The sequence below is a fragment of the Coregonus clupeaformis genome, chromosome 8 (genome assembly GCF_020615455.1).
Source record: "Coregonus clupeaformis isolate EN_2021a chromosome 8, ASM2061545v1, whole genome shotgun sequence".
Classification (NCBI taxonomy): domain Eukaryota; kingdom Metazoa; phylum Chordata; class Actinopteri; order Salmoniformes; family Salmonidae; genus Coregonus; species Coregonus clupeaformis.
The window spans coordinates 35952770-35980282 of record NC_059199.1 but is presented as its reverse complement, the minus strand read 5'-3'; the positions used below and the strand labels follow the sequence as shown (position 1 = coordinate 35980282).

General features: G+C 44.8%; 1 protein-coding gene across 1 annotated transcript in view; it reads right to left on the bottom strand.

Annotated features, from left to right (window-relative positions):
- The window catches only part of LOC121571967 (partitioning defective 6 homolog gamma-like), a 39004-nt gene that overhangs the window by 8432 nt on the left and 3059 nt on the right, over positions 1–27513 (bottom strand). Inside the window, exon 2 of the mRNA XM_045221983.1 lies at positions 25834–26056. Within this exon, the coding sequence (XP_045077918.1) occupies positions 25834–26056 (223 nt within the window). The remainder of the gene's footprint in view (positions 1–25833; positions 26057–27513) is intronic.

Below are 27513 nucleotides of genomic sequence, written 5' to 3'. Positions count from 1 at the left end.
CGCACCACAAAACATGTAATAATGGTACTAATGTTGAGCCAAGAGAATACAGCTGAATAGATGGGCATGGAACTGAAAACACTGACATGAACCCAATAAACTTGAACATCTTCCCCAGGAGAACTAGTCTGAAAACTAACTGGGAGGCATCCGAAATGGCATCCCCATAGGCTCTGGTCAAAAGTAGTGCACTATGTAGGGAATAGGGTGCCATTTCAGATGGAGTCACAGTAAATGAAGAGCTAAGGTACAAAAAAAGAACAGCCTCAACCAAGCCATGCGATGCTGGCCAGTCACCTGACCTGGCTCTCCCATCCCAGTACAGGTCAGGGTTTAGGGGTGAAAGGTGAAGTGTCTTCATTCCTCTGTGTGTAAGAGGGCTGAGAGGGCCCCCCACCCACGACCCGGTCAGACTGCCAGGCTGGCTCTGTAGAGTTTCACCAGTCAGGAATGTGGCGCCTGATGGATATGGAGATATCTCTGGACAGGTTTAACGTCAGGTTTAACTTCACTCAGTGTCTGTAGCTACTCTAGCTACATTAGCCTTGTCTGTCTGTCTGTCATCCTCTCTATAGTGTGGGCTGAATCCAACATGGCACCCCATTCCCTACATTCCTCTCCTCTTGTTAACTGGACCTGTGAAAAAGAGCCTCCTTTCAAGTCCTACTGGGTCCAATAAAAGCAGGAATCTAAAGAGTTTTATGATCAGTCATTAGGCCTCCCCATGTGCTTTGATCTCAAATATCTTGTTGTACGTTTAGTGCTGAATGTATGTATTCACCAGCAAGCTGAATGTATTGGTTAGAAAGCTGAATGTAGCCTACTGGGCATCACAGAGCACAATGAAAAACACAAAGTAGAAAACAACACTTTCCATTTTGAGCCACTATTTTCAAGCCCATTTTTTTCTGTTCAAATCTAGGAATAGTGATTTTTGTGTGATGTAGTGTTGTTGCGATGTGATAATAAATTAGTGTTGATGGGAAAAACTAACATGGATTAGCCTAATCTGTCGGCTCTGCATAACAAACTCTGCATAACAAAGACTGGTACGGATGACACAAAGACTGGTTTATAAATGGGAACATTCTACACCTCTGTGACAAACCAATCATTAGCCTGGCTTTACAGAACATTAATAAGAAACATCTCTGCTGCAACATAACTCACATGTTGACTTGTGCTGTTGCGTAATCTGTTTAGTAATTAGTCTGACGTAAGACTAACGATCTGAGCTGGGGGTTAGTTGGTGTTTGTGATGGATGACAACACGTGTGGCATGTCACACCTCCGTTATGCAACAGTTATGATGCAGAGATGTTTGGGACTCTCAGCACCTCTCTGTAGTTCTCTAGGATCTCCTCTGTGTACCAGATATACTGTAGTCCTCTAGGATCTCCTCTGTTCACCAGGTGTACTGTAGGTCTCTAGGATCTCTGTTCACCAGGTGTACTGTCGGTCTCTAGGATCTCCTCTATTCACCAGGTGTACTGCAGGTCTCTAGGATCTCCTCTATTCACCAGGTGTACTGTCGGTCTCTAGGATCTCCTCTGTTCACCAGGTGTACTGTTGTCCTCTAGGATCTCCTCTATTCACCAGGTGTACTGTCGTCCTCTAGGATCTCCTCTGTTCACCAGGTGTACTGTAGGTCTCTAGGATCTCCTCTGTTCACCAGGTGTACTGTTGTCCTCTAGGATCTCCTCTATTCACCAGGTGTACTGTCGGTCTCTAGGATCTCCTCTGTTCACCAGGTGTACTGTCGTCCTCTAGGATCACCTCTGTTCACCAGGTGTACTGTAGGTCTCTAGGATCTCCTCTGTTCACCAGGTATACTGTAGTCCTCTAGGATCACCTCTGTTCACCAGGTGTACTGTCGTCCTCTAGGATCACCTCTGTTCACCAGGTGTACTGTAGTCCTCTAGGATCTCCTCTGTTCACCAGGTGTAGCCTACGGGATCCAGACCCTGAATGTTCCTTCAGTTTTAGTTAATTACTTAACAGAGACTCGTCAGAACCATGTTGGTCAGCCAGCAGCAGCCACACAAGAACAGAACACACCAGCAGGTTTCTGTCAGGCTGGTGTGGGAGGCCAGAGTTCACGGAGAAAGACGGTGAGAACATCCTCCCCCCAGGCCAGGCTTGGGTTAGGGTTAAGGTTGGCCACTGGGAGTGACCCCTGGAAGAGATGTTAGTATTTAGATGTGACCCTGCTACAGACCTCTGCTAGGCCCTGAACAGCCAGCTTACTGAGGCACACATGACCCCAAAGATCAAGAGCCTCCTCTAAAAACAGCATGGGTAACCAATACTCTGGCTGTACTCTTGCTACTGCAAACACTGCTCACACAACACAGCTAGGCTATCGATCTGCCATAGAGACAATACAAAGGGTATTTCTTACACCACTACAGGAACAAAGTGACTACACAGTGACTATCTGCACTTACTGACAGTACAGACCAGAAGCACCACAGAGCATGTATAGAGGGTATGGAGGGCACGGGACACAGCTGCCATTCCCATGATGTCACTGGCTGCTGTGACTGCTGTGGCTAACCTGGCCCTGGTCAGAGATTACTGGAGAAATTCCCCATCCACAACACCAGCCACCAGATGTGGTGCATCACCTGCAGGGAGAGGGTCAGTTAGAGGTTCTAAAAACGGTGTGATCACGTCTGTCCATCCCGCATCAGGAAGGTCTGAGTTGCAGCAGACAGACTGCTACAAGGACATGCCTGATTCTTCCAACACTAACATGGAAAAGGGGAATCACCTAAAATATAATAAAGGAATGGAGCCTTTAAAAAAAAAATAAGCAAACATATTTGACATTCTTGCCAGGGTAGCAGGGTCAGGGGAGAATGTTTAGGGGCCTAAGAACATACATATTCAATGGCTGGTGGGGGAAGAACCCCTTTAAGTTCCAGCCCCCCCCCCCCTCCCTCCTCCATAAATACATACAGTGGGGGAAAAAAGTATTTAGTCAGCCACCAATTGTGCAAGTTCTCCCACTTAAAAAGATGAGAGAGGCCTGTAATTTTCATCATAGGTACACGTCAACTATGACAGACAAATTGAGAAAAAAATTCCAGAAAATCACATTGTAGGATTTTTAATGAATTTATTTGCAAATTATGGTGGAAAATAAGTATTTGGTCACCTATAAACAAGCAAGATTTCTGGCTCTCACAGACCTGTAACTTCTTCTTTAAGAGGCTCCTCTGTCCACCACTCGTTACCTGTATTAATGGCACCTGTTTGAACTTGTTATCAGTATAAAAGACACCTGTCCACAACCTCAAACAGTCACACTCCAAACTCCACAATGGCCAAGACCAAAGAGCTGTCAAAGGACACCAGAAACAAAATTGTAGACCTGCACCAGGCTGGGAAGACTGAATCTGCAATAGGTAAGCAGCTTGGTTTGAAGAAATCAACTGTGGGAGCAATTATTAGGAAATGGAAGACATACAAGACCACTGATAATCTCCCTCGATCTGGGGCTCCACGCAAGATCTCACCCCGTGGGGTCAAAATGATCACAAGAACGGTGAGCAAAAATCCCAGAACCACACGGGGGGGACCTAGTGAATGACCTGCAGAGAGCTGGGACCAAAGTAACAATGCCTACTATCAGTAACACACTATGCCGCCAGGGACTCAAATCCTGCAGTGCCAGACGTGTCCCCCTGCTTAAGCCAGTACATGTTCAGGCCCGTCTGAAGTTTGCTAGAGTGCATTTGGATGATCCAGAAGAGGATTGGGAGAATGTCATATGGTCAGATGAAACCAAAATAGAACTTTTGGGTCAAAACTCAACTTGTCGTGTTTGGAGGACAAAGAATGCTGAGTTGCATCCAAAGAACACCATGCCTACTGTGAAGCATGGGGGTGGAAACATCATGCTTTGGGGCTGTTTTTCTGCAAAGGGACCAGGACGACTGATCCGTGTAAAGGAAAGAATGAATGGGGCCATGTATCGTGAGATTTTGAGTGAAAACCTCCTTCCATCAGCAAGGGCATTGAAGATGAAACGTGGCTGGGTCTTTCAGCATGACAATCATCCCAAACACACCGCCCGGGCAACGAAGGAGTGGCTTCGTAAGAAGCATTTCAAGGTCCTGGAGTGGCCTAGCCAGTCTCCAGATCTCAACCCCATAGAAAATCTTTGGAGGGAGTTGAAAGTCCGTGTTGCCCAGCGACAGCCCCAAAACATCACTGCTCTAGAGGAGATCTGCATGAAGGAATGGGCCAAAATACCAGCAACAGTGTGTGAAAACCTTGTGAAGACTTACAGAAAAAGTTTGACCTGTGTCATTGCTAACAAAGTGTATATAACAAAGCATTGAGAAACTTTTTTGTTATTGACCAAATACTTATTTTCCACCATCATTTGCAAATAAATTCATTAAAAATCCTACAATGTGATTTTCTGGATTTTTTTTTCTCAATTTGTCTGTCATAGTTGACGTGTACCCATGATGAAAATTAGTCTGAGCCCTTACAACCACTGCTCCACCAGAACAGGGAGCAGAGCTAGAGGCTAGAGACAGGGGAAGACAGAGGGACGCCTCTGGAGATTTGACTATATTCAAATGAGACGGGGCAAGTAAGAGGAGGAGGAGCTCTAGCTCTCCGAGAGTGCACACTCAGCAGCACGGCCCTCACCCCTCCTCCTCCCCCTGCCTGTTACCACCAGACATCTGGGACCAGTTAGGGGGCTGCTGCTGAAGAGATCAGGGTGGAGAACAGGAATGGCAACACTACGACAGAGGATTAGCCTTCTCTCTTCTTTTTCAGACGCATCACATTTTTTAACACAGGTCATAGTTGCCGACTCATCTAGTGGATGGGGAAGGGGGGGAGAAATAGACTGAGTGTACTACTACTGTTTGTAATTCAGCCATCTTCCAACCACTCTGATAAATCCACCCAGAGAACACGTTTTGGTAGTTAATGTTGACCATTTTCTTAGCGACGTCCATATGTCCCACAAGTATAGAAGTATGAAAGTCTTTCAGCAGTAAATTGGGAATTCTGGGCCCATATTCATAAAGTGTCTCAGAGTTTTCCTTTTAGATCATAATGAATAAGAGGGGGGGTGAATTGATCCTAGATCTGAGGCGCTCTGTGAATACAGGCCCAGAGCATTCCTATTTTGTCCACTTCACATTTACAGCAGCAGCCAAACACAGCCGATTTTAGAAACAGAGGGAATTGTGGGACAGAGAGACTCTGGCAGTGTACCGGAGCAGGGTGATGTAAATCACAGTGGCATGCTGGGAGTCAGGGCCACCCGTCTGTTTACAAACAAGAGAAAGAGGATGGAGAGAGAGAAAGAGAGATAGGAAAGAGTGATAGGGAGAGAGACTGGAAGGAGAGACAAGAGAGAGGGACACGGAGAGAAAACACAGGAATACATCTCTCCTAATAGACATCCCTCAGAGTCTGAACCTCTCCAGGGAGGGAGTTCATCTGAAGGCAACTTCATGTCAAATGGATCTCTCCACTGGCCCCCTACTTTCCAAAATGGGAGAAAATTGATTTCTAAAAGCTTCAAAAAAAGCATGGCCAAAATTGTCTTTGAAAAGGGGAGAAATGGTGGATTGGGGACAGATGTTATTTGAACCCCAACAGCAGGAGACTGCTGCCGTTTTTAGCCTGTTATCGCCTGCTACAATAGAGCTTTTAGCTTTAGGAAGAGACAGACTGCACTACAGAGTAGTAGGACACCGACAAAGCACAATGAGAGAAGACAGCTAGAGGAGAAAGAACTTCAGACTTTAGTCCTACAATATTGTTTAACCAGTTCCAGGTTGAAAGATTTGATTTCTATTGGATCTGGTTCACACTGTTCATTAGGAGAGAACATGTACAGTAGGTGTCCTTAGTGGATACATTAGAATTCATTTACAGGAGGAGTAGCTTAATACAGTGGTTCAACTTTATTTTCACTTTTTTAAGGAACTCAGTCCAGCTTTCAACTTACTCTTGAAAGTTGTAATAGTAGAATGCACAAGGCGCAATTTCGAAATTGGCTAGTGCATCATCAGTTTTCAACGTGTCATGTCAGTCATTGCATACCTTAGAGAGCAGAAACTTCCAGATCAACTACCCCTTGTCAGCTAACATTTTTTAGCTAGGTTTTTTAGCCCATTGATTTTGTTGTAATGTTTGAGTCACACAAATATCACATGAATACACATTAGATATGGCAAAATGTATAGAATTGCAAGAAAATAAGCTTTAAACCTGCAAAATTGTCTCTCTGCCAACAAGAGGGGTGTGAACAGTTTGTGTCATGAGCAGTGCTTGTGCCCATAGAAATAGATGTGGCGCGCTCACGGGGGTGTTCCCCAATGCTGGAAGGGGGGCCTGTGTGAAAACGTTTGGGAACCCCTGGTCTAATACATTATACTCACAAAGCCTGGAGTCAGAGCTGTATTAGTCATAGACAGCCTCAGACTGTAAACCAAGTATCATTGGATGTTCCAGTAATGGTGAAATATCAGAATGCTTTATTAGTGCAGGGTGTGACATTTGATTAAAGTTCAATAGAGAGTTTCTGAACTCCAGAGAGAAGATTATCCACCACCGTCCCATTGACCCCAAATTAGACAGACATCTACATGGGCAGCAGAGGGGGAGGAGGAGGGCTTGCTGATAAACTCTGTGTGGTGGTGAATGAGGGTGTAGCCATGATCGCATCACTGCCTGGACACTAGATACAGCCTCTCTCTGGCCTGTTCTGGTCTAGCCTGGCCTCTCTCCACCCCCTCACCAGCCTGCCTGTCAGTCAGTGAGCAGAGCCAGACCTCCTAAACCTAACCTCCTCCTAACCCTCTTTCTAATCTCCCTAGGTTCTGGGTGACAACTAGCAGGTCCTGAGAGAAGGATAAGGACTGTACCTTAACCGACACACACTCCATATCTCTTTATCCCCATCCCACATCTCCTCCGGACCCCACATCTCCCCCTCATTACAGAGGATCCGGGGAGTCTGACAACCAGATCACATGGCGCCCTATACCCAGTAGGGATGAATATTTTCCAGGAAATCGAGGTTTTAATATCGGGAATAATTCATATTTATTCAGAGAGTCCCGGGAAATACCGCAAAAATCCAAAGTGCCCATTTAAAGCGTTTAAAACCAACATATGGTCACTATGCCAGGGTTCTCCCCAAATAAGAGGGGCACTGCGCCACCTTGTCGGCTTGGCTGCTCCAATATGTAAAGATTTCAGAGCAAATGAAACTGATGTAATGATAGAGTAACCATCTTTGAACGCCAATGACATTCTTGTGAACTACCAAACAGGCCGTTCATAAATTCAGCGCTTTATCATGCGCCTCAATTAATTCAGCGCATTTCAGAAGTAGGCTATCTCGACACGGAGGACACTCAGGGTGCAAAAGCGCACCCCGGGTAGGCCTATAGCGTTGTCGAATCATACACACTTTGTAACGGCAGTCAAACAAAAGTCAAATGACCAAAGTTGTTAAGCTTGCTAGATAACCTCCTTTAATGAATGACAGAATATCTCCTATAATTTGGCAAAATCGAGTTGATGATTATACAGATAGCAGATCAGCTCATGAATAACGGGGAGATGAAGAGAGGAAATAGTTTACATATCAAGGTATCTTATCGGGGACCAGCTGTTTTTAAAATATTAATATCTACTCTCATACTATTTGTTGATCACACATTCTCTACCGAAGTGCTCATATTGGCAGCAAATACAAGACAGCGCAAAGAAGCGGGGGAAATGTTTATAGCGGTATTTTGACATGCATAGGCGAGAGACATGCTTTGATAATGCAACCTATGGATTACAGAATAAAGTTAGGAATTTTCATGTGAGACAGGAGTCAGGATTTGGGGTTTCAGTGCGATTGGGACTGGGTATGAAAATAGCCTAGGATCTAAGATAGAATTTTCCCTCATGCCTCCCTGAATTGTTAACAGACTTCATGGTCTGTGACAAATGCCCATGTAGTGAATTGTGCATATGCCTATCACATTTGTGACCATTTGAAGAGTCACAATAAGGCACGCGTTATTTTATAGGCTATACTGTAGGGGTTTCCTGTAGGGTTTATTAACTGCATATGTGTGCAGTCCGGCAGTATCAATTAATAGCGTGCTTTGAATGTATGGCAAATTTGTGTGAGGGGGAGGGGGGTGAAGTGTTACCAGGACAGTCCAGGGAGCCCAGTTACCCATGTTAATCCCTAATACCAGCCTGTCCAATCACAACAGTCCAGGTTAACGTTCACACACCAGCCCTCTAATTTACCCTGGCAAACACACGACTCACACTGGCAAACACAAACTCACGTACTAGTGAGAATTACACCAGTGGCCAAGTGGAGTTGGGACTGCAGCCGATTAACTTGAGGTTTTCCTGTCAGGCACAGGGAGAAGTGAGCTAGCTACGCATCATTAAAGGATAGGGGGGAGGTGGAATGGGAAAGAAGGGATTTAGACAGGTAACTGCAGACTAAATGGTGACAAAGCTTAGTGGTTTCATCCACCATTAGAGAAAGACAAAACACAGAGAGAGAGGCAGAGAGTCTCACAGTAAGCTAATGCTTTGGAGGGTTTAATCCAACCACAGTAAAACTGCTTTCACTGCGATTCCCTCTCAGAGAGAGACATACCTTATTTTGTGGTTGGCAAGAATAATGAATTTTAACTTACTGTACATAAATCACATCTCCATAACAATGTGAGATAATTTGATAATATCCTGCACATGATAACTCATACTGTGCAGAGCACATATTTTATAATGCGCCTTAGCCATAATATTATTTCACATTGCGAAATTCCTTTTTCACATTGTGTAAGAGCCAGAGAGAGACTGGTTCTGTCCACATGGGGCAGTGTCAGCCCTTCTCCTCCCCCAGTAGAACCTCTCTGTCCTTGGGTGTTGTTGGGTAACCGTTATGCAGGCTGGGACAGGTCCGGGCTGGAACTACACCTGAAACAACAAAAGGCCTGGTCTGAAGCTCTGCTGCTACACCTGAACCATCCACACAACCAGGCTGCTTCCTGTGTGTTGCTGACATGCGTGTCAGGTTCTCCACTTCTGCCTGCCTCCTGCCATGCTCCACTGACTTAGTTTTCAGACAATGACACACACGGAGTAGCTCCTACCCTGCCCACAACTTCATTTCTCAAACAAAGCAGAAAATACATTTTCTTACAATGGGCCCCCTGAGATAATGCACAAATACTTTAAAGTCAGGACTGCTTGCAACAGTGATAAGGCAGGAACACAAACTCTATTCAATAAATTGAGGTATTATACTATAGATTGACAGCTGAGCCAAACTTCTGTCTGGTGAACTGAAGTGCTTCCACTCTAGCTGTCAGTATCTATAGTCTACAAAACTAAACGGTTCATATTGTCTACAAGTCTAGTCTCCACTAGTCATCTGAGAAGAGTTGGAACTCCTTTCTCCTCCTCCCATCCCACCGCCCTGAACTGTTGAACTGGCCTGATTGGCCGACAGCCCACATGTTTGTAGAGGGGCCCGTCTCCTCCATCCTTCCCTCCATCTCTCGCTCTCCCTCTGTATGTCTGCTGTCAGTTATTGGGCTGCAGTCACAAAGCCAATAAGAGAGAACTAAAATCAGACCACAGACCCTCTATGAGCAAAGGACCACAGAGAGGTATTTGAGATGTTTATATTAGGTAAACAAGGGATGGGATTAAGCCTGACCTATTGAAATTGCTTTCCTCTAAAATACATTTTCTGCAATATGAGGTTGGGCATCATCGTTTTATTTCAAAAAGTTCATGCTCAGGTCTGTAGCCTGCCTGCATGTCCCGGCTCAGCCAATCAGCAAATATAATTTTGTGATTGACAGCTCTCCTGATCCTCTGCAGCCAATCAAACACTCCACTGCCAGTTAACATTGACCAAGTGCCTCCATGGTCCTGGTGTGGTAGGGGATGTTAGAGTTAAAAGGGGGTAAGGCACAGCAGGCTGTCTCATTGTTTTACAGCATGATGACCTATATCTGCCTCTTCTCTGAACACACTCAACTCAGATGAATTGTTCCTTTAATTCCCCTTCAGCACACACATACACACCCCAACCACTACCCCCAAACACCAACTGTGGACTGGAAGCCATACTACAGTCAGAAGAGTGTTGTGTTAGCCTGTTCATATTTAATCTACACAAAACACAATTTGGAGATCAGAGAAACCAGACAGAGAATCAGAATTGAACATGCCATCGCCATGGTGATGCAGAATAAAGCAGATTAACAATCCCCCTCCCCACCCCACCCCACCCTAAACAAGAAAACAACAAAATAATGTCAGATTCAGTGCTGTTCTCTCACAGGGGGATTGACAGAGTATTTAAACAATAGTGAAACACCCTGCAGAATACCCCATCAGACTGCAAGTAACAACAGAGCCTTTCTAGGAAAAACATATACACTTTATTTATTTTATTTTATTTCACCTTTATTTAACCAGGTAAGCCAGTTGAGAACAAGTTCTCATTTACAACTGCGACCTGGCCAAGATAAAGCAAAGCAGTGCGATAAAAACAACACAGAGTTACATATGGGGTAAAAAACATAAAGTCAAAAATACAACAGAAAATATATATATACAGTGTGTGCAAATGTAGCAAGTTATGGAGGTAAGGCAATAAATAGGCTATAGTGCAAAATAATTACAATAGTATTAACACTGGAATGCTAGATGTGCAAGAGATTATGTGCAAATAGAGATACTGGGGTGCAAAATAGCAAAATAAATAACAATATAGGGATGAGGTAGTTGGGTGGGCTAATTTCAGATGGGCTGTGTACAGGTGCAGTGATCGGTAAGGTGCTCTGACAACTGATGCTTAAAGTTAGTGAGGGAGATAAGAGTCTCCAGCTTCAGAGATTTTTGCAATTCGTTCCAGTCATTGGCAGCAGAGAACTGGAAGGAATGGCGGCCAAAGGAGGTGTTGGCTTTGGGAATGACCAGTGAGATATACCTGCTGGAGCGCAGACTACGGGGTGGGTGCTGCTATGGTGACCAATGAGCTAAGATAAGGCGGGATTTGCCTAGCAGTGATTTATAGATGGCCTGGAGCCAGTGGGTTTGACACGAACATGTAGTGAGGACCAGCCAACAAGAGCGTACAGGTCACAGTGGTGGGTAGCGTATGGGGCTTTGGAGACAAAACGGATGGCACTGTGATAGACTACATCCAATTTGCTGAGTAGAGTGTTGGAGGCTATTTTGTAAATGACATCGCCGAAGTCAAGGATCGGTAGGATAGTCAGTTTTACGAGGGCATGTTTGGCAGCATGAGTGAAGGAGGCTTTGTTAGCGAATAGGAAGCCGATTCTAGATTTAACTTTGGATTGGAGATTCTTTATGCGAGTCTGGAAGGAGAGTTTACAGTCTAACCAGACACCTAGGGATTTGTAGTTGTCCACATACTCTAGGTCAGACCCGTCAAGAGTGGTGATTCTAGTCGGGTGGGCGGGTGCCAGCAGCGTTCGATTGAAAAGCATGCATTTAGTTTTACTAGTGTTTAAGAGCAGTTGGAGGCTACTGAAGGAGTGTTGTATGGCATTGAAGCTCGTTTGGAGGTTTGTTAACACAGTGTCCAATGAAGGGCCAGATGTATACAAAATGGTGTCGTCTGCGTAGAGGTGGATCTGAGAGTCACCAGCAGCAAGAGCGACATCATTGATATACACAGAGAAAAGTGTCGGCCCAAGAATTGAACCCTGTGGCACCCCATAGAGACTGCCATAGGTTCAGACAACAGGCCCTCCGATTTGACACACTGAACTCTATCTGAGAAGTAGTTGGTGAACCAGGCGAGGCAGTCATTTGAGAAACCAAGGCTATTTAGTCTGCCAATAAGAATGCGGTGGTTGACAGAGTCGAAAGCCTTGGCCAGGTCGATGAAGACGGCTGCACAGTACTGTCTATTATCAATCGCGGTTATAATATCGTTTAGGACCTTGAGCGTGGCTGAAGTGCACCCATGACCAGCTCGGAAACCGGATTGCATAGCGGAGAAGGTACGGTGGTATTACATGATGTGCAAATATAAACACAGACACTGAGTGATGCCCTCGTGTGCCCACTGAACTGCTGCATCAGGGCTAATCGTGTTAGTTCACTGAGAGGGGGTGGAAAGATGCTGTAGTGAGATTCTGGCCAGAGCAGAGAGCCTGTCTCTTGGTTAGGTTCCACAAGACACACACACACACACACACACACACACAGCAGCAGCTGGCAGGGCTTGATCAGGCAAAGGGAATTTGGGACCATGCAGAGATTATGTTTTTTGCTTCAATGATGATGAATTTATGACCGAGGTCACATGGTCATGGACTAGATAATGACTGCTGCAAACATTTACGCAGGGTGACTGGTCTCGTGGATGAACATCTGATGGCTTTCAGGTGACGGGATATGTGGATCCCTACATGCTAAGTAGCAGGCAATATTGCAACCAATACATGTGGACATCCCTAAATAGGAGAGAACCAATTCCTAGAGCAATTATGGTTCTTCTAATTCCTTGTTTCATGATCCGTACTTCATAGGGGGTGTTTACAGTTAGGACTACGTGGACAAAGATACGTTTCTGCTTTGGCTTTGGACCTGTTGGTAACATGGCTTCCCAGATAGACCAGTGTGTTAAGGTGGTGAGTAGCTGAGGAGGAGAGGCCCTCCTTAGTAATTATGGACTCCAGAAATAAACTGTGGCAGAGGAGGCAGTGGTGATGTTCAGAACACAACGTTCCCTGCACCGCTCCGTTCACTCTCTCACTGCTCTTTTCTCACGGGTCAACCCCACGTGCTCACAAGCTGCTGGGACTGTTAAAGGGCCCAGAAACTGTAGCACATGTAGCCGTGTTGCCTGAGAGGGAGAGATGGGGCTGATTATGACTGCTACAGAACTCTACTCTCTGATCCCCGGTCATCAAACACCACAACTCTACAGGATTCTACAAGGACAGTTTTGAATGTTTATGGCATTCCAGAATGGTTTAGAGATACTAAAACGGTATTATGTGAAAGACAAGAGACTGCTGAAAGTAAAAGTTAACCTTGATATAACCTTACCATGATGTACGAGACAGTACAACACTCTAAAAGAACTAGACCCCATGTTTTTTTTTAAACGTGAGTAAACTACACTGACCACTAATGTGCAGTTTTGTCACACAATACAATGCCACGTCTCAAGTTGAGGGATCATGCAATTGGCATGCCGACTGCAGGAATGTCCACCAGAGCTGTTGCCAGAGAATTGAATGTTCATTTCTCTACCATAAGCCGCCTCCAACGTCTTTTTAGAGAATGTCAGTACGTCCAACCGGCCTAACAGCAGACCACGTGTATGGCGTACTGTGGGCGAGCGGTTTGCTGATGTCAACGTTGTGAACAGAGTGCCCATGTTGGCGGTGGGGTTATGGTATGGGTAGGCATAAGCTACAGACAATGAACACAATTGCATTTTATCGATGGCATTTTGAACGCACAGATACTGTGACTAGATCCTGAGGCCTATTGTCGTGCCATTCATCCGCCGCAATCACCTCACGTTTCAGCATGATAATGCACAGCCCCATGTAGCAAGGATTTGTACACAATTCCTGGAAGATGAAAATGTCCCAGTTCTTCCATGGCCTGCATACTCACCCATCGAGCATGTTTGGGATGCTCTGGATCGACAGCGTGTTCCAGTTCCCGCCAATATCCAGCAACTTCGCACAGCCATTGAAGATGAGTGGGACAACATTCCACAGGCCACAATCAACAGCCTGATCAACTCTATGTGAAGGAGATGTGTTGCGCTGCATGAGGCAAATGGTGGTCCCATCAGATACAGACTGACTTTCTGATCCACGCCCCTACCTTTTTTTTAAGGCATGTGTGACCAACAGATGCATATCTGTATTCCCAGTCATGTGAAACCATAGATTAGGGCCAAATGAATTTATTTCAATTGACTGATTTCCTTATATGAACTGTAACTCAGTAAAATGTTGCGTTTATATTTTTGTTCTGTATAGAATAAAGGATGCCGTTTCAGCACTCGACAGGAGACGAGGCACGTCCCTGCCAATTTCCAGTGAATGCAGCAAGGCTTTAAAACAAGGTAACCTAGTTCCTTCTCAAAGGGCACCATAATCCCCAACACAAGCATGCACTGTGACAGACACACCCCCCACATGTCTGACCTTGTCCTACAGTAGATCAGTAATTAGAGGAACTGGAGAGAGCTGGTTTGTGGTTTGCATAGAGACTGCGCCTAACCCTCTCCTCAAACAGCCTGTGGATATAAAGTAAACTAAACGTTTCCCTCCCCGACCAGCTTCCACAATGAACCTCTTCCAGGGTTCGCCCAGCACATGGATAGTTCGCTCCAAAACCACATGTGACTGGGTCGGGTCCAGAATCCACTAAACACCGCCTGGCTGGGGCTATCAATAACGATAGCCTCGCTCTAGGCTAAACCTCCCCTCCTTTACCTGGTCTAAAAACACACTCACAGTTCAGGCTGCTGCAGGAATGGGCTGGGCAGACATATTTACAGGTTGTTTTTGTGAGGAGCTGGCAGCTGGCAAAAAGGGTTTGGTGGTCTGGTGGTGGTTGTTAAGTCTCTGGAGAACTACAGCCATATGAATCACAACAGGTCATATAAACTAACAGGCAGTGGTACAGACACAGTCTCAGATTATGTGGGAGAGAAACTCACACAGGAATCATGGCAGTGTGTCTGGAAACTTAGGTTGTGGGAGCCGACTCAGCCGAGGCCTTTTCAAAGCAGGTCGTAAAGCAAAATGAAGGAGAGAGAGGGGAAAAAAAACAGACGTTAAGAGTTTAATTAAAGTGAACACACTCCTCCACTCTAGTTTAGAGAGAGGATAGAAAGAGGTGTGTCTGTGTGTGTGTGTGTGTGTGTGTGTGTGTAGGCTGTGACCTCAAGAGCAGACAGAGCAGACCAGGAAGGAGGGATCCAAGGAGGGGGAGATTAATAAAGGAAGGAGTGCAGATTACTCTATTCCACCAACCAATCCTCCGCTTTGCTCTCCTCCCAACCATCCTTCGCTCCTGTTAAGCTCCTAAACAACAAGCTGCTGTGTTGTTACCATGACCGTATAATGACTCACTCCACAAACAACCATTCAACTACAAACACCAACAAACACCAAGACACAAACAGGAGAAGTCAAAGTAAAGCTATCAGAAAAGCTTGCTTGGGTAAACTAAACTACTGTATCTGGCCTTGTTGATGGGAAGAGTGTGGGTGGAGGAGAGGGTGGTGTGGCATGACTGAGACCCAAACAAGTGGGTTTGATTTAGGTCCACACTGTTGATAATGGTCCTGCTACAACAGAACAGGCAGTGAGGCAGACAGAGAGGGCCAGCCCCAATCAGGCATGGTGCTAACCCGCCATGCTGCTCCTAGCAGGCAGCCACAGCTCCATCACACTCCAACTACTGCGCTCTCTTTGAGGAGCACAAGAGGAAACGACCACACACCACTTTTAACTGCTCTGGTCAGGCCAGCATACCACCGTAGTGTAGATACACTTGACACGGTCCAGGAACACACACAGGACAGCCTACTACGGGAAGCAGGCAGGATAACCAAATATACTGTAGAGGGAAGCCAAACATAGACCAGCCAGCCAGGCCAATCATTCCCCTTCAAAACAACTGCTATAAAACATACAGGAAGGTATTTCTATGAACAGCATGTTGGTCTGTTCATCTGCAGCCAGCCAGTGTCCCCCCTCTCTGGGAGTTATTGATCTAGTATGGTGCTGCTTAGGCTGTCTACCTCTGGATATGACTGGGATTACCAATGACCCAGACAGGGCTGTCTGATGTCTGACAGAGGAATAACAACAGAACCACAGCAGACTGGACTAGCCTAAACCTGCAGAGGCCTTTCTCTCTCTTTCTGTTCTCCCTCTTTCAGACTCTCTCTGAACTGTCATTTTGTAAGCTTCAGCACTTTCACCAAAGTGAGAGGAAAGAAACCTAACGCTGGGGAATGGAGTGGTGGAAGTGGGGGAGGGGCAGAGGGGCAGAGGGGTGGGATGGAGGGGCTACTGACAGCTGGTTCTCTTCCTCCCCTTTCAAGAGCCTGTCTGTTTGTCCAGAGCAACATGTGGACCAGCTCATACATTTCCCGTTTCATAACCACTCTATCCCAAACAGAACCAGGCTTTTATCCCTGCAGAGCCTCCAGACATCCTCTCTTCTAAAGGACAAAATAACAGTTACAGCATGAAAGGAGAGGCCTGCTGTCGGGGCCACGATGACGTGAACTTTTTTTATAAAAATTGTCGCAAGAGATGGACAATAAGACAAGTCAACTGCACAGTTAATGTATTCCGATGGCTGATAATACAAGGGGTGCTGCTGTCCTCTCCTCTAACCAGGCAGCATGAAGGTTGTATACTTCTATAAGGCCAGGAAGAGGAGAAAGGTAGAATTCTCGCATGAATAAATATTACATTAAACTAATCAGACATCTAATCCGATCTCAGCACGGGAGTGACATCCCTAAGCCTGCTCTGCTGTCACTGTTCTGACTGGGGGGGATGAAGGGCTAATGCTAAATGACTCTACACCCTGCTTCAAAATGCTCAGGGGCCACAGCTCTTTACACGACACTGATGGAGAGGTGAAAACACATCTGTCACGTGTGTCTCTCTTCAGGAGGAGTCTCCAGTACAATGAGGGTGGTAACACAACGTGTTCCCGTTCCAGGGAGGAGTTCTCAGAAGCCCTGTGGCAATGAGGGGTCTGGGTGGACCAGATGTTCAGACAGTACCCCGTGGCTGGCTGCTGTGGTAGACAGACACAAATAACACCCAGCCTACATAGGAGGGATGCATTGACAGATTAATGGTGTAGTGAATCTACAGGCAAGTCTTTAGGAGTTGGTCGGGATGTTTTGCAAATTGTAGCCAATGATTATTACTCACATACCTCAGGTGGGCTACACCTGGGGGAATGGAGACACGCGTTGCTAACAGAGATGTTTGCTAACAGAGAGACGTGTGTGCTAACAGACATGCTAAATGGACTCTCCTCCAACAATAACCTATCATCATGACGAGATGGAGAAAGTTATGGATCTAAGAAAAATACTGTAACGGAAGATTAACTTTGGATAAAACTAAAATCTAAAATGGCAATACAAATGAAAGTTCCATCTCGCTAAGACTTCGACTCAATTAGATCTCATCTGAGCGGTTATTTTTCAGTCTGGGCCTTCTCTACGTCTCTAGCTGGCCAAGAGTCTGCAGTCTGGGCTCTCCGTCTCAGCCCTCTGTAGGGACTTCAGACTTGACTGACTGGCTCTCTTCAATACTCTGGTCTGGAGTCACATCCTCTCTGGGGAATTCACTCATACTTACTGGAGAGGGATGTTTGTTTCAACGCTTAGTAAAGCACCACCACACTTTGTTTAGTAATGATAGAAATATAACAAAGCAGCCGGTTCACTATATAATCAGTCCAGTCCAGACACTGCCCCACGGCAGGGTTCTGTTGCGGTGTGAATGACATTTCTCCATTCAGACCATGCCAAGTTTTATTCCTCAACAGATTTATGCTTCATATAGAGTCTACAATTACAATAATACTTTCCCTGAACGTCTGTTGTGAAAACAACTCAATTCCAAGTCTGAAAGCAGCAAAAACAATAATACCAATTTGTTCACTATGATCCTTGCCAAATTAAGTGTTAAACTAAAAGATAAACTTGGACAAAGCTGTTGTTTCCTTCTGACAGCCGGTCCTGTGGGTTTGTACTAAGTAAGTAACAGAGCCACTGTTTTGGTTAATACCATTATCTGTCTCTAGTTGTCACAGGCGAGTTACCAGAATGTTATTGAGGTTATGTACCCATAACACCACATGTTAAAACATGCCACACCGCGACGACCTTGGCCTAAATCACCCACCTCCTTATTCCCAACTTCCCAGTATCTATTTAAACTGGGGGTTTTGCGAAAGAGGGGCTGTCGTCGTCTGTTTAAAGTTTAGTCTGTGTTCGGCGCTGGCATTGTCTTCAAAAACAACATTTCCCCCAAAACCAAAGCGTGAAAAAAGCAGAAACTTATTTTGCTTGGTTGAAGGCACGAAGTCTGCTACATTAGTGTGGTTGAAGGTAGGATTCTGATGGGCACAGATTCAACATTAACTTTATAACTCTACATGAATGTGTGTTTTTTTTATTTGATTAATTACTTGCACTGGGGGGGATTCAGGTACGTCAAACAAGCAGTGCTTTCAACCAGAAAAACAACAACACTTGACTGTACCTGACAATGGAGGTTAATGAGTCCCCAGTAACATGTGAAGTGAAATGCGTTCCTAATTTCTGCCTATGGGCATTTCCATCTAACAGGACCCATGTGCACCAACATGTGAAGTTCATAGGAGCATAACAAATTGCATGTCAAATGAAAGCTAAGTCTATATTTTTGGGAAATTAAGGCATAGATACATTTTAAGCATTTTCCATCTTAAAAATGTGGCATTAGTAAGGGCTTTAATTTCTGGATAAACAGATGGAAAAGGGCTCTTAGAAAACATCTACCAGAAAAAAAGTATTAAAAAAGGGGTTGGCAATTCCACGGTAACGGAATTGCTCTGAGACCCAGATTTTTCACTTAAAAATGTAGGCCTATGCCAAACAAAAACCTGAGGGAGATTTTATCGTAATTCTGTGAACAAAGTTTACATCTGCACAGTTCCACTAAATACGTTTTTATACATTATTCTGTGGAAATTGTTAAAAGTAGTCCTTGTGCATAGAGTTGTATGGTTTGTTAAACTTTGAAATCAATGGTTTTTGTTTGGCATACATTTTAAAGTGAAAGAACTGAGTCAAAGCGTAATTCCGTTACTGTGGAATTGTCCCAATGCAAAACAATAAAACCCCATCTATGCTTTGCATGTATACCAGAGGTTGCGTGCCAAAACCAGCCCGCAAGTGATTTTTATTTTGGTCCTAAAAGAATACTAAAATCACCAGTTTAATTTTGGAAATCTGTTCAAGTATTCACACAAATAAAAAAAAATAAGAGACGTGATCGTGTCTATACAGTGGGGAGAACAAGTATTTGATACACTGCTGATTTTGCAAGTTTTCCTACTTACAAAGGATGTAGAGGTCTGTAATTTTTATCATAGGTACACTTCAACTGTAAGCGACAGAATCTAAAACAAAAATCCAGAAAATCACATTGTATGATTTTTAAGTAATTAATTTGCATTTCATTGCATGACATAAGTATTTGATCACCTACCAACCAGTAAGAATTCCGGCTCTCACAGACCTGTTAGTTTTTCTTTAAGAAGCCCTCCTGTTCTCCACTCATTACCTGTATTAACTGCACCTGTTTGAACTCGTTACCTGTATAAAAGACACCTGTCCACAAACTCAATCAAACAGACTCCAACCTCTCCACAATGGCCAAGACCAGAGAGCTGTGTAAGGACATCAGGGATAAAATTGTAGACCTGCACAAGGCTGGGATGGGTTACAGGACAATAGGCAAGCAGCTTGGTGAGAAGGCAACAACTGTTGGCGCAATTATTAGAATATGGAAGAAGTTCAAGATGACGGTCAATCACCCTTGGTCTGGGGCTCCATGCAAGATCTCACCTTGTGGGGCATCAATGATCATGAGGAAGGCGAGGATCAGCCCAGAACTACACGGCAGGACCTGGTCAATGACCTGAAGAGAGCTGGGACCACAGTCTCAAAGAAAACCATCAGTAACACACTACGCCGTCATGGATTAAAATCCTGCAGCGCACGCAAGGTCCCCTTCTCAAGCCAGCGCATGTCCAGGCCCGTCTGAAGTTTGCCAATGACCATCTGGATGATCCAGAGGAGGAATGGGAGAAGGTCATGTGGTCTGATGAGACAAAAATATAGCTTTTTGGTCTAAACTCCACTCGCCGTGTTTGGAGGAAGAAGTAGGATGAGTACAACCCCAAGAACACCATCCCAACCGTGAAGCATGGAGGTGAAAACATCATTCTTTGGGGGATGCTTTTCTGCAAAGGGGACAGGACGACTGCACCGTATTGAGGGGAGGATGGATGGGGCCATGTATCGCGAGATCTTGGCCAACAACCTCCTTCCCTCAGTAAGAACATTGAAGATGGGTCGTGGCTGGGTCTTCCAGCATGACAACGACCCGAAACACACAGCCAGGGCAACTAAGGAGTGGCTCCGTAAGAAGCATCTCAAGGTCCTGGAGTGGCCTAGCCAGTCTCCAGACATGAACCCAATAGAAAATCTTTGGAGGGAGCTGAAAGTCCGTATTACCCAGCGACAGCCCCGAAACCTGAAGGATCTGGAGAAGGTCTCCCTGCTGCAGTGTGTGTAAACCTGGTCAAGACCTACAGGAAACGTATGATCTCTGTAATTGCAAACAAAAGTTTCTGTAAAAAATATTAAATTCTGCTTTTCTGATGTATCAAATACTTATGTCATGCAATAAAATGCAAATTCATTACTTAAAAATCATACAATGTGATTTTCTGGATTTTTGTTTTAGATTCCGTCTCTCACAGTTGAAGTGTACCTATGATAAAAATGACTGACCTCTACATGCTTTGTAAGTAGGCAAACCTGCAAAATCGGCAGTGTATCAAATACTTGTTCTCCCCACTGTATGATAAAAATTACAGACCTCTACATGCTTTGTAAGTAGGAAAACCTGCAAAATCAGCAGTGTATCAAATACTTGTTCTCCCCACTGTATGTAATCAAGGTAAAGTGCCTTCAGAAAGTAATCATACCCCTTGACTTTTTCCACATATTGTTTGAATAAAAAAATTGATTGAGAGTTTGTCACTGGCCTACACACAATAGTCCTGTGTAGCTCAGTTGGTAGAGCATGGCGTTTGCAATGCCAGGGTTGTGGGTTCAATTCCCAGGGGGGCCAGTATGAAAAATAAAATAAAATAAATAAAATGTATGCACTAACTGTAAGTTGCTCTGGATAAGAGCATCTGCTAAATGACAAAAAAAAAAAAAAAAAAAAAAAAAAACATAATGTCAAAGAGGAATTAAACTCAGCAAAAAAAGATAATTCGTAAAAATCCAAATAACTTCACAGATCTTCATTGTAAAGGGTTTTAACACTGTTTCCACTGCTTGTTCAATGAACCATAAACAATTAATGAACATGCACCTGTGGAACGGTCGTTAAGACACTAACAGCTTACAGACGGTCTGCAATTAAGGTCACAGTTATGAAAACTTAGGACACTAAAGAGGCCTTTCTACTGACTCTGAAAAACACCAAAAGAAAGATGCCCAGGGTCCCTGCTCATCTGCGTGAACGCGCCTTAGGCATGCTGCAAGGAGGCATGAGGACTGCAGATGTGGCCAGGGCAATAAATTGCAATGTCCGTACTGTGAGACGCCTAAGACAGCGCTACAGGGAGACAGGACGGACAGCTGATCGCCCTCGCAGTGGCAGACCACGTGTAACAACACCTGCACAGGATCGGTACATCCAAACATCACACCTGCAGGACAGGTACAGGATGGCAACAACAACTGCCCGAGTTACACCAGGAACGCACAATCCCTCCATCAGTGCTCAGACTGTCCGCAATAGGCTGAGAGAGGCTTCACCGTAGGGATGGTGCCATGTTTCCTCCAGATGTGATGCTTGCCATTCAGGCCAAAGAGTTCAATCTTGGTTTAATAGATGGGTAAAAATTTAAAAGCAGACATTGAATATCCCTTTGAGCAAGGTGAAGTTATTAATTACACTTTGGATGGTGTATCAATACACCAAGTCACTACAAAAGATACAGGCGTCCTTCCTAACTCATGAGGCCAATGGTGACTTTAAATTGAATGGCTGTGATATGAGAAAACTGAGGATGGATCAACAACATTATAGTTCCTCCACAATACTAACCTAAATGACACTGAAAAGAAGGAAGCCTGTACCGAATAAAAATATTACAAAACATGCATCCTGTTTGCAACAAGGCACTAAAGTAATACTGAAAAAAATGTGGCAAAGCAATTACGTTTTTGTCCTGTTATGTTTGGGGCAAATCAATACAACACATTACTGAGTACCACTCTCCATATTCTCAAGCATAGTGGTGACTGCATCATGTTATGGGTATGCTTGTAATCGTTAAGGACTGGGGAGTTTTTCAGGATAAAAAAGGAATGGAGCTAAGCACAGGCAAAATCCTAGAGGAAAACCTGGTTCAGTCACTGGGAGATTAATTCACCTTTCAACAGGACAACAATCTAAAACACAAGGCCAAATCTACACTGGAGTTGCTTACCAAGAAGGCAGTGAACGTTTCTGAGTGGCCGAGTTACAGTTTGGACTTAAATCTGCTTGAAAATCTGTGGCAAGACCTGAAAATGGTTGTCTAGCAATGATCAACAACCAGTTTGACAGAGCTTGACGAATTTAGAAAATAATAAAATGGGCAAATGTTACACAATCGAGGTGTGGATAGCTATAGAGACTTACCCAGAAAGACTCACAGCTGTAATTGCCGTCAAAAGTGATTCTAACATGTATTGACTGAGGAGGTTGAATACTTAACTAATTAAGATATTAGTGTATTTTTATTTTATTTTTTACAAATCTTATAATTTTTCTTCCACTTTGACATTAAGAGTATTTTGTGTAGATCGTTGACAAAAAAATGACAATTAAATCCATTTTAATCCCACTTTGTAACACAACAAAATGTGGAAAAAGTCAAGGGGTGTGAATACTTTCTGAAGGCACTGTATGAAATTGTTATTTTCAAATAACATTTGTTTTTGGCCTTAGTTGTGGTCAATTTGCAGTGTACAAATTGTAATTATGTTCCGGCCCCCCGACAATTCACTCGGACAAAAATCGGCCCGCGGCTGAATCTATTGCCTACCCCTGATGTATACCATGTGTGCCAGCTATTTCATTCTGTATTTATAGTGCAATTAGAATCAATTTGCATTGTGGCAAAGTTTTGAATAAAAAATTAGAACTCACAAGTTGAACCTTAACACTATGCAGCCATTATCATCAGCTTGGGCTACATTAGAAGTTGTCAGGCCAGAGCTGGTCTAAAGGGGAGGCCGGACTAAGGCTGCTTCCAAAATGACACCCTATTCCCTATATGACCCTCTTCAAAAGTAGTACACTATATAGTGAATAGGGTGACATTTCGGACACAACGTAAAGCTCCACCACTGCAGTACCAGGGAGGCCAGACAAAGCTCCACCACTGCAGCTCTCTGACCCAGAGCTAATGTGAGTGACCAGCAGGCTCCACATGACTGGACAGCTACAATCACACCCACACATTGTCTCAGGCAGGGAGCCTGAATACAGGCCTGCTTTCCACTACTCCTTTGCACAAACTCTTTTTCCTCTGTCCTCATACTCCTGTTGTATCTTCCCCAGCTCCCGAACTGTAACAGACATACACTAGAATAGACTGTTCCAGAGTTCCCCACTGTCTCTGCTCTATACGTCTCCAGGACAGTCCTAATATTGTTCTCCCTCCGTGACCAGCTTACTAGTCGAGGCCACGGCTTCCCCATCTCGGCAGTTTATTAATCATTATTTTGCAAACAGACGTGGCTCCAGTAACGGGATAAGCTAGGAAATTATGTAAGGGAATTATTCCAATCTCCCTGGATCTCCCTGTTTTACAGGAAAATACTGTCTAACAGCAGGTGGAGAAAGATCCTTATCCCTCTCCTCCCCAGAGTCTGATGTTGATCATCCTACAACCTCATAACTAACTGAACAATGGACAGCACAGTCAGGATGGGTGAAAGCCAGCTGCACTGATGCAAGTGGCTACTGACTGATCCCTCTAAACTAACGACAGGCCTGGTTACCGGTCAGAGAGAGAGACAACCTTGTAAAAGCAGCAGCAAGGTCCCCACACTCACACGGGGAGAGGGTTGGGGAAAGGTAGTTGGGGGGGGGTGAGTTCAAATTAAACCAGGAGGAAGATGGACCTCTGCGGGGCTCTTCCAGGTTCAGTTCCCCCCTGGACTCAGATTAGTCATTACCCAGAGATCTGAGGGTCTTCATGGGTCCCGGGAGGAGGGGTGTAGGGGAGATGTGCACCTGTGCAGCAGCACATCAATGGGTCCTTCTCATGGCAGTAGAGCATGGAGGTGATCTAGTGATCCCCCCCTTCCCTGGCCCCTGGGGCCTCGTCTGACTTTATGTCTACTCCGATTGGCTGGGTCAGATTTCATGTGGTGAGAGAGAGAAGTCTATATAAACAGACAGGCAGTGAGGGGTTCTGGGCTGTGGAACTCCATTGTCAGGGAAATTAACCTGCTCTGTTCAGTCTTATAAACAGATTCCAGAGTTTCACACAGAGAGGGGTGTTTTGCATAAATCATTTCCTTTACAGTTTTCTCCAAGTGTGAGGTCACACAAAACAGAGCGAGGGAGAATGTTTAACACTGTTGCTGTTGTGAGCAGCATTGTTGCCTTTGAGGTTAGGGTCTAGTTACGTGTTGGTTAAGTCAGTCTGCGGGTCCAGATTACCCATACTGCATTAGAATAGGATAAGTGTGATCAGGGTGACAGAGTCATGACTGAGTCAAACTAATGTCTCTGTGAGAGGCCCTGTTCCAACTACTGACAGTCTCTGACAGAGGCCTGGATTGTTCTCCGGGTGGTCAGGAGACGCTTGGACAGCGTGACTGACGGGAAACCTGTGGTGCTTGTTAACACAGTGCTCCTGGTGCATTGCTGGTAGGCTGGTACTACCCAGCGCTAGTCACCACAGGGGCCATTTACTCACAGATACACAGGCAGGAATAGGCCTCAGTATGACTAGAAGTTAGAACAATGGCCTCAAGTGAGGCTCCTGAATGTTAACTCATCTCCAAAGAAACTACAGTGCAAAATCCCCTAAATACTACTCACGCTGACACAATGAGTTACAATGCAATAAGTACACCTTACCCTGCTGCACACATATGAATACTTTACCATCTTTACTTAACTCTTCACAAGACCTGATTAAACATGAATTCTTTATTAGGAGAGGCTGTGTATAATATTCCTGTGGCTTCTTCATTCTGTATAAAATTATAGACTACTGGAGCGGTATCATTTCAACAGACAAATCCTTTGTGTCAGCAATGTGCTATGATAACACCCCGCGTTATTCAGGCTCTTGTATTACAATCTTTGGGAGTATTGTCATAACACGGACTGTAGCAGTATGTAGCGGGACAGAACACCAGGAAACACAACACAGCCAATGACATGAACATTCCACATGAAACATGAATGGTGATGAATTCATTTGTATGCTGGGGGCGGCTGCAGTGGCCTCCCCATGCCTGGTATACAGGGGGAAGCGACCTCCACAGGCCTTGTGTAAATGGGGGACGACGACGACTCCCATTCAGTTTTTAGGAGCGTTGCCTTTGGATGAGCACCGCTCAGCTCAACCCTACACAGTGAGGAGCCTCTCATTCAAGCGGGGCTTTTGTTCTCAGTAATGTCTGGTATGTCAGCAGTCTGGCTCCCACCGACCTTCTTTCTATTGGCTGCATTCACCTGCAAGCAGTTCCCTTTAAGATAGCACACAGGACTAAACCATCACACACACAGAGGACTAGCAGTACAGGACAGTGTGAGGTAAACAAAAGGATCCTGACAACTAGTGGTGAGAAAACAGACCCTATTCAGTACATAACCAATGACAATGTAAAAAGAGAACTCTTGCTTCTGATAGAGAAAACTGCAAAACCATATTGGTGTAGCTCATCCTCACCTTGTCTCTGAATGAAGACCCGGAGCAGTGGGTGGGCTGTAGACACCGCCTTGCAGAAGTTGTCGTCATTGTTGATTGGCAGCAGGTCTCCGTGGATGTCAGCGTAGCCAATCATGACCTCCATATTGGCGATGCGGTGAACGTGCATGATGAGCTTATAGAACTCCTCGAACTTCCCCGGTTTGAAACGGTCCACGGAGAACCGCCGGAACTCTGCTCCATACTGCAGGGAAGAGGACAACACATAGGGATGACTTACCAAGAGTTGCTATGATGACAGAGGCCAGCACAGAACCCAGTTTGAGCCGACCTTATACTCAATCTAAACGATCTGGCGTATAAACGTATAGTAAGACATCAGTAACCTCGGTGGAATAGAGTCCTAATATGCTAAGTAATCACAGGGTCACAAGATTGAGGGATGAGACGGGTTCTTATTACGTTAACATGTAAGGGTGACATTTTCAGCACACTAAACATACTGCATAGTGCAAGTATGAAGGGAAGTGATTTACAACGGTTTAAACATTGTTCTCCAATCTAACACCACCAAGGATTGATGATGTTCAGCCAAAACAGAATTGGCAGACAGACAATATTCATTCAGGACGTCTAAACAAGATGATGACTCTGACCTTCACAGACAGTCTAACCCAAATAAAACTATTTACACAATGTAACGCTCAAACAAGTGATGACAGGTTTTTAAAAAAGAGCCATATTGCTACAATGTGACTGCTAAGCCCATGTCTTCGATGTAGCCCACTGAAGCAAGAGAGAGAAGTGGAGGTTTAGACTTGTGCCAAATACACCCTTTTCCCTATTAGTCCACTAGTGTTGACCAAGGCCACAGGTCTAAAGTAGTGCACTTGCACTATATAGGGAGTAGGGTGCCATTTGGGAAACAGACTTCGACAAAGGAACAATGCAGGTGAATGAGTCAGCAGTAAACAGGCCTATCTGGATGAGATGACGCTAACACAGTCTTCTGCCTGAGCAACATTATATTGGGGTGGACGAACTGACTGCGCACACACAGACACACCAAGGTTTGATCAGACAGGATGTCTAGAGGCATGATTGTCTGTACTGGCATGTCATTGTGTGTGTGTGTGTGTGTGTGTGTCTGGACCACCATGGAGAGCAGCTGGGGTGACCCAGGGGTCACAGCTCTAGTCATGTGACTGACGTGGCCAGTAGAAACTCTATCACTGTATGCGTGGGCACTAGGCCTGCATATCACAAGCTAGGCTTTGTCTCTGACAATAGCACTGTTACATTACAACATTGCACTGTCACAATACAACAGCAGTAATTTGTGGATGGTGGCGCGATGTGCTGCACTCTGCTATGGTCCGGTAATTATCTGCTCAGAGACTAAGGTCTGATGGCAGTTTGTCCTAGAGGGAGGCCTGGGTTAGACTGCTGGGAGACCTTCGTTAGACTGGGCCTGTCATGAAGGCTGTGATTACAATGTGAAATATCATCTGAAGGCTGTGATTACAATGTGAAATATCATCTGAGCATGTTGGTGAGGCAGTACGATGCCAGGTGTGTTATCCAACTCATATTGATGCCAAACACAAACACAAATAAACATACACACAGGCAAAGTTGCACATGAGCACACACACTAAAATAAATCATCAATTGAACCTTCCATTAAGCAATAAGTGATGA